General features: G+C 47.2%; 1 protein-coding gene across 2 annotated transcripts in view; it reads right to left on the bottom strand.

Moving 5' to 3' along the window:
• The window catches only part of VWA5B2 (von Willebrand factor A domain containing 5B2), a 91,824-nt gene that overhangs the window by 55,590 nt on the left and 20,613 nt on the right, over window positions 1-15,621 (bottom strand). For both annotated transcript variants that reach the window (XM_077487725.1, XM_077487726.1), the window contains exons 7-8: window positions 2,159-2,283; window positions 1,888-2,061 (exon numbers count right to left, since the gene is read on the bottom strand). In XM_077487725.1, the coding sequence (XP_077343851.1) occupies window positions 1,888-2,061; window positions 2,159-2,283 (299 nt within the window). The remainder of the gene's footprint in view (window positions 1-1,887; window positions 2,062-2,158; window positions 2,284-15,621) is intronic.

Raw genomic sequence — 15,621 nt, 5'->3', positions numbered from 1 at the left:
GCATAAAAGAGAGGGGCTGGCAGTGAAACTTTTTAAATTTTGCTTTACTACCAATAGCGGCAGAAGGATTGGGGGGCGGAGATGGCATACACATACACACACACACACAGCTGACAGGCAGGGAGGGTGGAGAGAGGAGAGCAGTGGGATGATGAAGGCATGCAAAGATTACCATGGTCAGCACACAGAGGAGGACACTGGAACAGGCAGGATCAGCCAAGATTTTGTTTACCGCTTGCAGAGAGACAGGTTAGACAGCACACGCACTGTTTAACCTGCTATAGAAAAGGTAACATGGTCTCTTCCCCCCCCCCCCCCTTTTCTTTTTTTTTTATTAGGGTTACAACCACTTTAAATAAATTTCAGTTAGCGTGCCCACTACTTTTCCCCTGTGCCAGTCCATTTGATTACACATAACTTAATTGCTGAACTTGTTTTGGTTTCTTTGTATGTACAGATTGCATGGGTTGTTACCGACATGTGGTGAAAATTTCATTTCAATAGCACCTTTAAAGATACATTTACCTAAAAAAAAAAAAAAAAAATGGTGATGTGTTCAATACTTAATTTATCTGCTGTATGTGTAGAAATTAGAACACTTTATGGGCAAAATAGACCAGAATACAAATCCATCCCCACCATATAATGTTTAGGCATTTATGACAAACGTATTACAAAAGAATTCATGCAACATGAGTGCAAAAAATAATCTGGGATGCAAAATGGACAAAGTATTTGTAATGCATTTAGTAAAATACAGCAAAGAACTGCTATAAGGTGTATGTAAACCCTTCCATATACCCAGGGAAGTGATTGGTCTCAGGTGATAAAAACAAATCTTCCTATAGATGTTATACCGGTTTAAATGGATGCAGAGAAGAGAAGACTGCATTGTCCAGAATCCAGAAATTCTAAAGCTTGTCTGAGCCATCTTGGTGTCAGGAAAACCTGTCAGAAGTGATTAATGCTGATAGCAGAGAACAAAAGCAGCAGACTGAAATTACGCTTTGTACGCACTATAGAGGAATATGCTTTGTTCATATTTCATGTCTGAGGTTTACAACCACTTTAAAGCTTTTTGTTTGCCAGTGTTCACACCTCTTGTAGGCAGCAGTATAACCCACATGTTCAAGAATTACCAATACCCTGTGTCCCTCAATGGACGATAGAGAAAATACATTGACAGCATTTTTTGTAGCGGTTGTAAAATTTGTATTTTACCAATTTCGGTGGCTTTGTTCTCTGGTGCTGACCTGCTGAAATGGAATTTAATAAGCTACTCAATTGTACTTATCTGTGAGGTACAATAACCTCTCACTTGAATAAATCAACTGAAAATGTGTTACATAAAACATGGAAAAAATATATTATTTAAATGCGGATCTCTGGAAAAAGTAAAAGTCCTTCCTCACAGTAGGGCTGTCATGTTACTGCACAGGTTAATTTATGCATTTATGCCAGGGGGACTGGGTAAAGCAGTTTTACTTACCTGATTCTCTACTCCTGCAAGCTCCGCTACACTGCTAGTGTGGTCACTGCAGCCTCTTCTTCGCTACACCAAGGTCCTCCGACATCATCAACACTGATGCAGAGACTATAGCGCAGCACTAGACGTGAGGATGCCGGGAGACAGCCCGCTGACAGAGCATGGGGGAGCTCCAGGACCTGGAAACTTTTTACCTTCCCTTAGACTAAACTAGTATTTAACCCTTGCAGTGTGAGTGCAGTCTCACTACAGCAGAGTATTTTTACTTTTACCAGAGTTAGGCTTCAACTCAGATTTTTTGATTACTGGCCAGAAAGATGCACCCCAAGCTGCCAGAGTGTGGAGACTCTCTTACAAAAAGTAGATTTAATGCAACTTTAATAGCGTAGCTTGGCTCTCACCCGAACATTGCAAGATTGTTCTCCCATCAAATGGACAATGAATATGACTTCACGAGTAACGGTGGGAAGGTCAGAGCTCAGAGTACAGAGGGCAGTAAGGTCAGGACAAAAGTTCAGCATCAGCACTGGATTGAAGTTAAGATCTTTGTGAAATCGCCTCCGTACAAAGTTAACCTATTGAAAAGAAGACAGCTTTCCTTTATTCATACCAATTATTTAGCACCTTATATGCAATATGGCAACCTCAGCCTGTTAATCAAAATGTACCCACCTGTCTTTCTGGGTCACTGGATTTCTTCATGCCTTTGATGAAATCTTTCCTTTCTTTTACGTGTGCCTCATATTGTGAAAAACTCTTGGTGCCACTCTCCAAACAAAGGTGGGGGAGATGGGGTTCTGGAAATTAAAATTCATTTTTTTAATCTCTTTCAGCACTTTTGTATATTATAAAGCCATTTCCTAGTGCATGCATAAGTAACATTTGTTACACTTAGATTCATGACATCTCCGCAAAGGATGTCCAGACTTGTAGTTCTTTCATACACAGAGCTCTGTCTATGAATGACATGGCCATGTTCAAAAACTCACAGATAAGGGGAAATTCTCCCCAAACTGCTGTTGTCACTGGGGGAAATAGAGAAATTGAGCGGTGCCTGCAGCATTGGGAACATGTTACACATGCCACCATAAAAATGGGTGGAACATGTAACGTGTGGCCAAAAAGTGAACTTATCCTTTAAGTTCATTGAGGGAAACAAGAATTCCTGAACAGTTTGGTTATACAGCCACCTACAAGAGGCTGGGTCAAAAAAAAAAAAAAAGTTAAGCCAGCCCTCATAACTCCACCTCTAACTGTCATGCTTTCGTTTGGTGGGCAAGCAGTAGAAGAGCCAATAATACAGAGCCCGTAACCCGTGTCACTCAGCAGGCTTTTATGGCAAGTATAAAAATATTTTTCTCTTTGCTATCCATCGAGGGACACAAAAATACTTAAAAACAGTCACAACAGATGTGGAGATCATACTACAAAAAATAAAAATAAAATGAATATATGAAGGAATCAGTGCATGAATAAGGTTTAGATGAAGAAGGGTCAAAACAAATAAGGAAATTGCCATTTCCAAAAAAGGAGGGCACTGTGGATCAACCTGGTGCTCCAGAAAAGGACATATAATCATAGTTAGGGGAAACTGCTCCCGAAAAGAGTAATATGTCTCAAAACAACACAGCGGACAATCATCTACTGGGAAAAAAAAAATTGTTCTAGATAGAGAACAATAAAATGATTCAAGCATATATTATATCATAGTGCTGTGCAGCAATGCATCACAAAGTGCTGCTGCATGAATGCAATTAAAAAAAAAAAAAGTTTTTTTTACAATCCCCTAGTGTGAATGGGACTTGAGTGTTTGAGTACCATCAAACAAAATGTGCATTACCACAATGTGTGTGTGAAGAAAGGGGGGCGTAGGCATATATGCTGCAGCAAGATGGGTGGGCCTCAACGCCCATCTGCTGCACAAATGCATCTGTAGGGAGCTGATCTCCTTTGCTGAAAGTGCACTCATTGCGTTCTCCCAGCACAGTGACCGAGCTGTCACAGACAGCTCCCAGTCATCGCTTACGGTCAGTAGTTTCCAATCATGTGACCACTGTGATTATCAATCACAGTAGTCGCATGACCAGGAAGCTGTTGAGGTTGATTTACTAAAACTGGAGAGTGCTAAATCTGGAGCAGCTGTGCATGTTAGCCAATTAGCTTATAACCTCAGCTTGTTCAATTAAGCTTTGTTTGAAAAAAAAAAACAAAAAAAAAAAAACCTGGAAGTGGATTGGTTTCTGAACGCCATAAAATCGCGTTCAGGAGTTGTTATTCTGACCATAAAAAAATGGCAAAATGTTCATAAACGTCAATAAATGCGCACAAACGTGGTTCGCCAGCGTTTAACGTGTTTGATCCATTGAAAAAAATAAATAAAAATATGCTAAACGCTATTGCAAAAACATTAAAAAAGACTCACTGCAAAGCTACTGTCGTTTTTATAAAGTTATTTTAACGTTCAGTGTGCATAAAGCCTAAAAGGTTAGCCTATAAACACACACACACACACACACACACACACACACACAGCAAGAGACAGCCCAGCACATGTATATATCCAGCAAGAGACAGACATGTATATATCCTGGCAGCAGCATTAATAGACACATATCAAAGCAAGACAACAATGACAGTTGACAATTATCGAAAGCAGTCTTGGTCTGGCAGGCAGGAGTCTCAGGACAGGACAGGACAGGACAGGACACCTCACGGCAACTCTTTCTCACAAAAGGAACGTCCACTCTACTATAGGGAGAGGCGGAGTGCAGCTGATATCACTCTGCCCTCCCCTCTTAAGGCTGCAGCCGGAACTATAGGAGCTGTGTCGGCTTATGCGGCTGTCAGCTCATTCCGCCGGCTGACAGCAACATAAACCAACCAGCCCTGCTGTAGATAACTAATCAGGTACACAGCCATGCGAGAGCCTTCACAACATAAAATCTAAAACGTGGAGAGAGGAGAAAAACTGAGTGCAATGCAGAGGGACTACTTGTAAAGTTGGTAGTAGGGAGCAAGAGCTGCATAAGTGGATGCCTCCTCTGTAGTGCTGGCTGCTGCCCACGCGGAGTAATACCAACTGCACTCCACCTCTTATCCCAGCTAGTGGTCTCCAGAGTGGTTCCAGCAGCAGGATAGAAGAGATCTTCAGGTAAGTGTGAAGCAATACAAGGGGCATAATAGTATAAGGCTGCGTACACACTGATGTGCTGTGGTTCACCTGTACCGTGGGTGCAGTGCACCTGCAGCTTTCCTGCGGGTTAGCCATAGACTATTATATCCTGCAGGTTTGGTTTACATTTTACTCAACCAAAAGTGTTGAAATTATCGTCGCTTACAGTCTCCTATACCAGTGGTCATTAACCCTGTCCTCAGGGCCCACTAACAGGTCAGGTTTGCAAGATAACTGAAATACATCACAGGTGATAGCATTTGCTGCTCAGTGATTGCAGTATTCTAGTCTGCATCTCCACAAGGTAATACATAAAATATGGCCTGTTAGTGGACCCTGAGGACAGGGTTGATGACCACTGTCCTAGACCATAGAGATGATCAAAGACATTCTGCTCCTCGATCACCTCTATGGCAATGGGCTGAAACCACTGAATGGGATGCCCGGTGAGACGGGTAAGCCTGGGAAACAGGAAAGCCACACCAGAGAGCGGAAGGAGGAGCAACTACTCCGGTTGCTTCTAAAAGCTATCCAGCAGCGGTTATGGCTGACAGCTGCAGCCATGGACCCTGGTATACCCACTTGAACACAATCATGTACAGTGCCTTGCGAAAGTATTCGGCCCCCTTGAACTTTTCAACCTTTTGCCACATTTCAGGCTTCAAATATAAAGATATAAAATTTTTATTTTTTGTGAAGAATCACCAACAAGTGGGACACAATTGTGAAGTGGAACGAAATCTATTGGATATTTTGAACTTTTTTAGCAAATAAAAAACTGAAGTGGTGCATGCAAAATTATTCGGCCCCTTTACTTTCAGTGCAGCAAACTCACTCCAGAAGTTCAGCGAGGATCTCTGAATGATCCAATGTTGTCCTAAATGACTCATGGTGATAAATAGAATCCACCTGTGTGTAATCAAGTCTCTGTATAAATGCACCTGCTCTGTGATAGTCTCAGGGTTCTGTTGAAAGCGCAGAGAGCATCATGAAGACCAAGGAACACACCAGGCAGGTCCGTAATACTGTTGGAGAAGTTTAAAGCCGGATTTGGATACAAAAAGATTTCCCAAGCTTTAAAAATCCCAAGGAGCACTGTGCAAGCGATCATTTTGAAATGGGAGTATCAGACCACTGCAAATCTACCAAGACCTGGCCGTCCCTCTAAAAACTTTCAGCTCAGACAAGGAGAAGACTGATCAGAGATGCAGCCAAGAGGCCCATGATCACTCTGGATGAACTGCAGAGAACTACAGCTGAGGTGGGAGAGCCTGTCCATAGGACAACAATCAGTCGTACACTGCACAAATCTGGCCTTTATGGAAGAGTGGCAAGAAGAAAGCCATTTCTCAAAGATATCCATAAAAAGTCTCGTCTAAAGTTTGCCACAAGCCACCTGGGAGACACACTAAACATGTGGAAGAAGGTGCTCTGGTCAGATGAAACCAAAATCAAACTTTTTGCCCACAATGCAAAACGATATGTTTGGCGTAAAAGCAACACAGCTCATCACCCTCAACACACAATCCCCACTGTCAAACATGGTGGTGGCAGCATCATGGTTTGGGCCTGCTTTTCTTCAGCAGGGACAGGGAAGATGGTTAAAATTGAGGGGAAGATGGATGGATGGGACGGAGATTTATCTTCCAACAAGACAATGATCCCAAACATACAGCAAAATCTACAAAGGAATGGTTCACAAATAAACATATCCAGGTGTTAGAATGGCCAAGTCAAAGTCCAGACCTGAATCCAATCGAGAATCTGTGGAAAGAGCTGAAAACTGCTGTTCACAAACGCTCTCCATCCAACCTCACTGAGCTCGAGCTGTTTTGCAAGGAAGAATGGGCAAGAATCTCAGTCTCTCGATGTGGAAAACTGATCGAGACATACCCCAAGCGACTTGCAGCTGTAATCGCAGCAAAAGGTGGTTCTACAAAGTATTAATGCAAGGGGGCCGAATAATTTTGCACGCCCCACTTTTCATTTTTCTTATTAGTTAAAAAAAGTTTCAAAAATCCAATAGATTTCGTTCCACTTCACAATTGTGTCCCACTTGTTGGTGATTCTTCACAAAAAAGAAAAATTTTATATCTTTATGTTTGAAGCCTGAAATGTGGCAAAAGGTTGAAAAGTTCAAGGGGGCCGAATACTTTTGCAAGGCACTGTATAGATACATAAATGACATAAGGACAGGGAGGAATGCTTTACAGCTGGAGGATGTAAATCTCCACAAAAAGGAAAAGCTTTGTTCACAGGAAGAGCTTTGAAAACAAACTAGTTATGACTAGCTCAGTTGCTTGCTAAAAAAAAAAAAAAAAAACACTGGGTACATTCCTAAATGCACAGAATAAGGACTTGCCTCATTTTGAGATTTTGGCGTTTACATGTTTAAAACTTTTTTTTTTTTGCTAGAAAATTACTTAGAACCCCCAAACATTATATTATTGTTTTTTATTTTCTAACCCCCTAGAGAATAAAATGGCGATCATTGCAATACTTTTTTTTCCACACCGTATTTGCGCAGCAGTCTTACAAGCACACTTTTTTTTGGAAAAAAATTCACAAAAAATAAATAAATAAATAATGAGAAAACAGTAAAGGTAGCCCAATTTTTTTTTAGATTTTGAAAGATATTGTAACGCCGAGTAAATGGATACCCAACATGTCACGCTTCAAAATCGCGCCCGCCGTGGAATGGCGACAAGCTTTTACCCTTAAAAATCTCCATAGGCAACATTTTAAAAAATTCTACAGGTTGCATGTTTTGCATTACAGAGGAGTTCTAGGGCTATAATTATTGCTCTTGCTCTACTGATCGTGGCGATACCTCGCATGTGTGGTTTGAACACGTTTTCGTATACGGTCGCTTCTGCTTAAAGCGGAGGTCCACCCTAAAATGGACCTCCGCTCATCGGAATCCCCCCCCCCTCCGGCGCCACAATCGGCACCTTTCAGGGGGGAGGGGGGTGCAGTTACCTGGATAATCCAGGTAACTGCACCCACTTCCGGGCTAGCTCTCTGCGGAACGGGGCGTACGTTACGCCCCCGTTCCGCAAGCGCCCGCCCCCTTCAGCAAGTGCCCCGCTGCCTGCTGGGAAACACACAGCTCCCAGAGGCAGCGGGGACCGTCCGGATTGCGCCGCGCGGCTCGCGCATGCGCAGTAGGGAACCGGGAAATGAAGCCGAAAGGCTCCATTTCCTGATTCCCATACCCAAGATGGCGGCGGGACCCGGCAGCCGAGCGAGCGATCGGCTTCGGGTGCCGACATCGCGGGCGCGCTGGACAGGTAAGTGTCACTATTTAAAAGTCAGCAGCTGCAGTATTTGTAGCTGCTGGCTTTTAAAAAAAAAAAAAAAAAAAAAAAAAAAAAAAAAAAAACGCGGAGTCCCGGTGGACTCCCGCTTTAAGAGCTCGGCGGGACGGGGTGCGTTTAAAAATGTATTATTTTGTTATTCTAAATTTTATTTTTATACCGTTTAAAAAATAAAATTAAAAAATCGTCACTCTTATTCCTATTACAGGGAATGTAAACATCCCTTGTAATAGAAAAAAGCATGACAGGTCTTCTTAAATAGTGATGGACGAACTTCCGACGGGACGTTTCGCGAACGCGAAACGCGAACGGACACAAACGTTCGCGAAAACGACCGTTCGCCGCGGGCTCCATTGACTTCAATGGGAGGCGAATTTCGCAAACCTTTAGGTCGAATTTGCGGCCACGGGGTAATTATTAGGGGGTAGCACGTAGTCCCACCACCTGGACAATAGCATAATACATGTATGAGGTGAATTTGGGATCGATAACTACAAGCATTTTTTTTTTATTTGGGAAATTGTTCTGACAATTCAGGACTATGGAGCTAATGAAGGCAATGGAGGAGAGGGAAGGTCAGGGACCAGGGTAGGCAAACAAGAGGGTGCAGGAGATACAGAGCACTGACAGCAGCACCGTAATACAGAGCACTGACATCAGCACCGTGACATACAGCGCTGACAGCAGCTCCGTGACATACAGCGCTGACAGCAGCTCCGTGACATACAGCGCTGACAGCATCTCCGTGACATACAGCGCTGACAGCAGCTCCGTGACATACAGCGCTGACAGCAGCTCCGTGACATACAGCGCTGACAGCAGCACCGTGACATACAGCGCTGACAGCAGCTCCGTGACATACAGCGCTGACAGCAGCTCCGTGACATACAGCGCTGACAGCAGCTCCGTGACATACAGCACTGACAGCAGCTCCGTGACATACAGCGCTGACAGCAGCTCCGTGACATACAGCGCTGACAGCAGCACCGTGACATACAGCGCTGACAGCAGCTCCGTGACATACAGCGCTGACAGCAGCTCCGTGACATACAGCACTGACAGCAGCTCCGTGACATACAGCGCTGACAGCAGCTCCGTGACATACAGCGCTGACAGCAGCACCGTGACATACAGCGCTGACAGCAGCTCCGTGACATACAGCGCTGACAGCAGCTCCGTGACATACAGCGCTGACAGCAGCTCCGTGACATACAGCGCTGACAGCAGCTCCGTGACATACAGCGCTGACAGCAGCTCCGTGACATACAGCGCTGACAGCAGCTCCGTGACATACAGCGCTGACAGCAGCTCCGTGACATACAGCGCTGACAGCAGCACCGTGACATACAGCGCTGACAGCAGCTCCGTGACATACAGCGCTGACAGCAGCTCCGTGACATACAGCGCTGACAGCAGCACCGTGACATACAGCGCTGACAGCAGCTCCGTGACATACAGCGCTGACAGCAGCTCCGTGACATACAGCGCTGACAGCAGCTCCGTGACATACAGCGCTGACAGCAGCTCCGTGACATACAGCGCTGACAGCAGCTCCGTGACATACAGCGCTGACAGCAGCTCCGTGACATACAGCGCTGACAGCAGCTCCGTGACATACAGCGCTGACAGCAGCTCCGTGACATACAGCGCTGACAGCAGCTCCGTGACATACAGCGCTGACAGCAGCTCCGTGACATACAGCGCTGACAGCAGCTCCGTGACATACAGCGCTGACAGCAGCTCCGTGACATACAGCGCTGACAGCAGCTCCGTGACATACAGCGCTGACAGCAGCTCCGTGACATACAGCGCTGACAGCAGCACCGTAAGCAGCCCCAGGAGGAAGTCAGCACAGCACAGGGATGGTGTGATCCCCTCATAATAAGAACCCCCAGGAGGAAGTCAGCACAGCACAGGGATGGTGGGAGCCCCTCATAATAAGAACACCCAGGAGGAAGTCAGCACAGCACAGGGATGGTGGGAACCCCTCATAATAAGCAGCCCCAGTAGAAATATGACACCGCTCAACCTCTTCAAAGAGGAGGGTAGGGGCATATAGTACGGTGTGCTTTTTTGGGTCAGGGAAGTGAGCCAAATGAATTAAGAAGGTCTGTGTGCTTGATTCCAAAAATTGTTTATAGACATATACATGGTCTACTGATCACATGTGTTGAATTCCTCCGAGATCCATGCCTCATTCATTTTTAGAAATGTGAGGTAGTTAACACTGTGGTGAGCTAGGCGAGTACGCTTATCGGTCACAATCCCCCCTGCTGCGCTGAACGTCCTTTCGGACAGGACACTGGATGAGGGGCAAGCCAACAGTTCGATTGCAAATTGGGCAAGCTCTGGCCAGAGGTCAAGCCTGCCCACCCAGTAGTCTAGGGGTTCATCACTCCTCAGAGCGTCCACATCGGCCGTTAACCCAATGTAGTCGGACACCTGACGGTCTAGGCGTTCCCTGATGCTGGATCCGGATGACACCTGTCGATGGGTCGGCTGAAAGAATGACCTCATATCCGAAGTCACCAACACATCTTCAAACCGGCCTCTTCTTGCAGGCGCTGTTGGATTGGTACCCGCAAATCCTTCTCTGGGAGTGGGAATTGCTCCTCTGCCAGCGCACGCAAAAGCAGAATGCAGCATTTCTCGAAGCAAGGCCTGGAAGTGCTGCATTCTGACAGCCCTCTGCGACGGCGGTAACATTTCCGCCATTTTGTGTTTGTACCGGGGGTCTAAGTACGTTGCCACCCAGTACTGGTCCTTGACCCTCATGCTTTTTATACGGGGGTCCCTATTAAAACACTGGAGCATGAAGGCCCCCATTTGCACTAAAGTGGAAGCGGTGTGGTGGCCTGGCTCCTGCTCATCATCCAGGATAATGTCGTCCTCTTCATTCTCCTCTCCCCATCCTCGCACAACAGGGATCCCAGAAAGGTTTAAAGCATGCTCTTCTTGCTCCTGCTCATCCGCCCCGGCACCATCCTCCTCTGACTCCTCATCAGACTCCTGTTGTTGACTTGTCTCAGATAGAGTAGCCCCCCCTGGGAATTCATCCAGCATTGCGACTTCCTCATCTTCCCGCTCCTGCTCCTCCACAGCCTGATCAATGACACGACGCAATGCACGCTCCAGAAAGAAGGCATAAGGTACCATGTCACTGATGGCGCCATGGCTGCGACTGACCAGTTTGGTGATCTCCTCAAATGGCCGCAGAAGTCTGCATGTGTCGCGCATGAGCAGCCACTGGCGCGGTGAAAAAAAACCCAGCTCCCCAGAACCGTTTCTTTCGCAGAGTTCATACAGGTAGACGTTAACTGCACGTTTCTGCTGGAGCAGCCTATCAAGCATATAGAAGGTTGAGTTCCATCGCGTCGGGCAATCGCAAATAAGACGTCTGACCGGCAGATGGTGTCGCCGCTGAATGTCAGCAAGGCGAGCCATGGCCGTGTAAGATCTTCTGAAATGGGCCGAGATTTTCCTTGCCTGCCGCAAGATGTCCTGGACCCCAGGGTATTTGACAAGGAATCGCTGCACGACCAAGTTTAAGACGTGTGCCATGCACGGCACGTGCGTGATTTTGCCCTGTTTCAATGCGCTAAGCAGATTGGCACCGTTGTCACACACCACTTTACCAACTGTCAAATTGAGCGGTGTTAGCCACTCATCTGCCTGTGAACGCAAAGCTGAAAGGAGTGCCGGGCCAGTGTGGCTCTTTGCTTCCAGGCACAACAGACGCAGCACGGCATGGCAACGTCTCACCTGGCATGTGGAATAGGTTCTGGGGAGCTTGGGCGGTGCAGTGGAAGAGACGCTAGCAGCGGAAAAGGAGGAGGCAGCTGAGGAGGAGAGGGAGGAGGATGGAGTAGGAGGAGGAGAAGAAGAGTCAGGCCTGCATGCAATCCGTGGCGGTAAAACCAAATCTACACGGGTGCCACGGGTTACATGCTTGACGGCCGTCAGAAGGTTCACCCAGTGGGCAGTAAAACTGATATACCTTCCCTGCCCGTGTTTGCTAGACCACGTGTCTGTGGTCAGATGTATCTTGGCACCGACACTGTGTGCCAGAGATACATTCACTTGCCGCTGAACATGGCCATATAGCTCTGGGATGCCCTTCTCTGAGAAATACTTCCTTCCTGGGACCTTCCATTGTGGTGTTCCAATGGCCACAAATTTGCGAAAGGCCTCCGAGTCCACCAGTTTATATGGCAGTAGTTGGCGGGCTATGAGTTCTGACAAGCCAGCCGCCAACCGTTGGGCAAGAGGGTTATCCGGCGTCATCATTTTTTTACGCTCAAACATTAGGCCCACGGAAGCCTGCCTTTTTGCAGAAAAATGTGAGCTTGGCGTGATGGAAGGTGGAGTGGAGGACAATTGTGAGGAGAGAGGAGAAGGAGAAGTAGAAGACGAGGCTGGACGGTGAGAGCCTGCAGTGTGGCTTTGTGTGTTCCGTTGCTCCCACTGGGCTCGGTGATGGCTGCTCATGTGCCTTCTTAAGGCGGTCGTCCCTAGGTGAGTATTGGGCTTACCGCGACTAACGCGTTGACTGCAAAGATTGCAGATGGCAACGCTATTGTCAGCAGCGGACACGTTAAAAAAAGCCCACACTGCGGAGCCATGTGCCGGTGTCCTGGGAGCGCCAGATGTGACCGTACATGGTCGATGACTCGCTCCTGATACATTTGCAGTCTGCTTTGTCCCTGCTGTGCAATGTAAGTCATTGCTGCTTCTCCTCCCTATCTGCTGGTCCATATCTCCCTCTGAACTCCCCTCCTCTTCCTCTCTTGTGGGCACCCACGTGACATCACTAGACACGTCATCATCAACGTCACCTTCCCCACCGCTATAAGTAGAGTAGGCAGCAACACCGGGGACCAACCTCCTCCTTGGGCTGATCTGGGTACTGGCGTCAGACTGCTGAGTAGCGCTTGTTGCTACCTCCTCTTCCTGATCCAATACCAAGAGTGGCTGCGCATCAGAAATGTCCTCTTGATATGGATCGGAAAATAATTCCAGTGACTCAAGCGGAAGGTATGTGGTGGTGGTGGTGGTGGTCGTGTTGTTGGTGGTAGTGTCTTTGGGGGTGCACATAGCAGAGAGTGAAGAAGAGGGTGCAGATCGAGAGGATGAGGAGGGTGCAGAAGAGTAAGGCTGAGCGAGCCACTCAACCAAGTCTGGTGCATCCTTTAAAGTAATTGAACGCACCTTCTGCAACTTCCCACTTTGGCTCAAGCCTGTTGCTCCTGCCCTACCCCTACCACCCCTGCGGAAGGGCCTGCCTCTTCCTCTGCATGTCATTTTTTAAATGACCCTGTGACAAAACTCTTAGTCCCTATACCGCTGAAGGACTGCTGCAGTATAGGTGAGCGGTCAGCAGTGGTGCACGTCAACCCTATCTATTGTGGACCTATAGCGGTCCTTACAGAACAGCAGACTGTACCGCACTCAAGCCTATGTACCGTAGCACCCTATACCAAGTTACCAGTCCTTATAAGAACTTTTGTGGACCAAGCAGGTTGTGTATTAGTGTTTAGCAGACTGTACGTCAGTCCCTATACCGCTGAAGGACTGCTGCAGTATAGGGCAGCGGTCAGCAGTGGTGCACGTCAACCCTATCTATTGTGGACCGATAGCGGTCCTTACAGAACAGCAGACTGTACCGCACTCAAGCCTATGTACCGTAGCACCCTATACCAAGTTACCAGTCCTTATAAGAACTTTTGTGGACCAAGCAGGTTGTGTATTAGTGTTTAGCAGACTGTACGTCAGTCCCTATACCGCTGAAGGACTGCTGCAGTATAGGGCAGCGGTCAGCAGTGGTGCACGTCAACCCTATCTATTGTGGACCGATAGCGGTCCTTACAGAACAGCAGACTGTACCGCACTCAAGCCTATGTACCGTAGCACCCTATACCAAGTTACCAGTCCTTATAAGAACTTTTGTGGAACAAGCAGGTTGTGTGTTAGTGATTAGCAGACTGTACGTCAGTCCCTATACCAATGAAGGACTGCTGCAGTATAGGGCAGCGGTCAGCAGTAGTGCACGGCAACCCTATGTATTGTGGACCGATAGCGGTCCTTACAGAACAGCAGACTGTACCGCACTCAAGCCTATGTACCGTAGCACCCTATACCAAGTTACCAGTCCTTATAAGAACTTTTGTGGACCAAGCAGGTTGTGTATTAGTGTTTAGCAGACTGTACGTCAGTCCCTATACCGCTGAAGGACTGCTGCAGTATAGGGCAGCGGTCAGCAGTGGTGCACGTCAACCCTATGTATTGTGGACCGATAGCGGTCCTTACAGAACAGCAGACTGTAACGCACTCAGGCCTATGTACCGTAGCACCCTATACCAAGTTACCAGTCCTTATAAGAACTTTTGTGGACCAAGCAGGTTGTGTGTTAGTGATTAGCAGACTGTACGTCAGTCCCTATACCAATGAAGGACTGCTGCAGTATAGGGCAGCGGTCAGCAGTAGTGCACGGCAACCCTATGTATTGTGGACCGATAGCGGTCCTTACAGAACAGCAGACTGTAACGCACTCAGGCCTATGTACCGTAGCACCCTATACCAAGTTACCAGTCCTTATAAAAACTTTTGTGGACCAAGCAGGTTGTGTGTTAGTGTTTAGCAGACTGTGCGTCAGTCCCTATACCGCTGAAGGACTGCTGCAGTATAGGGCAGCGGTCAGCAGTGGTGCACGTCAACCCTATCTATTGTGGACCGATAGCGGTCCTTACAGAACAGCAGACTGTACCGCACTCAAGCCTATGTACCGTAGCACCCTATACCAAGTTACCAGTCCTTATAAGAACTTTTGTGGACCAAGCAGGTTGTGTATTAGTGTTTAGCAGACTGTACGTCAGTCCCTATACCGCTGAAGGACTGCTGCAGTATAGGGCAGCGGTCAGCAGTGGTGCACGTCAACCCTATCTATTGTGGACCGATAGCGGTCCTTACAGAACAGCAGACTGTACCGCACTCAAGCCTATGTACCGTAGCACCCTATACCAAGTTACCAGTCCTTATAAGAACTTTTGTGGACCAAGCAGGTTGTGTATTAGTGTTTAGCAGACTGTACGTCAGTCCCTATACCGCTGAAGGACTGCTGCAGTATAGGGCAGCGGTCAGCAGTGGTGCACGTCAACCCTATCTATTGTGGACCGATAGCGGTCCTTACAGAACAGCAGACTGTACCGCACTCAAGCCTATGTACCGTAGCACCCTATACCAAGTTACCAGTCCTTATAAGAACTTTTGTGGAACAAGCAGGTTGTGTGTTAGTGATTAGCAGACTGTACGTCAGTCCCTATACCAATGAAGGACTGCTGCAGTATAGGGCAGCGGTCAGCAGTAGTGCACGGCAACCCTATGTATTGTGGACCGATAGCGGTCCTTACAGAACAGCAGACTGTACCGCACTCAAGCCTATGTACCGTAGCACCCTATACCAAGTTACCAGTCCTTATAAGAACTTTTGTGGACCAAGCAGGTTGTGTGTTAGTGATTAGCAGACTGTACGTCAGTCCCTATACCAATGAAGGACTGCTGCAGTATAGGGCAGCGGTCAGCAGTAGTGCACGGCAACCCTATGTATTGTGGACCGATAGCGGTCCTTACAGAACAGCAGACTGTACCGC

The sequence above is a fragment of the Lithobates pipiens genome, unplaced genomic scaffold (genome assembly GCF_037356315.1).
Source record: "Lithobates pipiens isolate NorthernLeopardFrog02 unplaced genomic scaffold, aLitPip1_a1.2 Scaffold_18, whole genome shotgun sequence".
Classification (NCBI taxonomy): domain Eukaryota; kingdom Metazoa; phylum Chordata; class Amphibia; order Anura; family Ranidae; genus Lithobates; species Lithobates pipiens.
The sequence above is the reverse complement of the archived record's forward strand: the minus strand, read 5'-3'. Positions and strand labels throughout refer to the sequence as shown.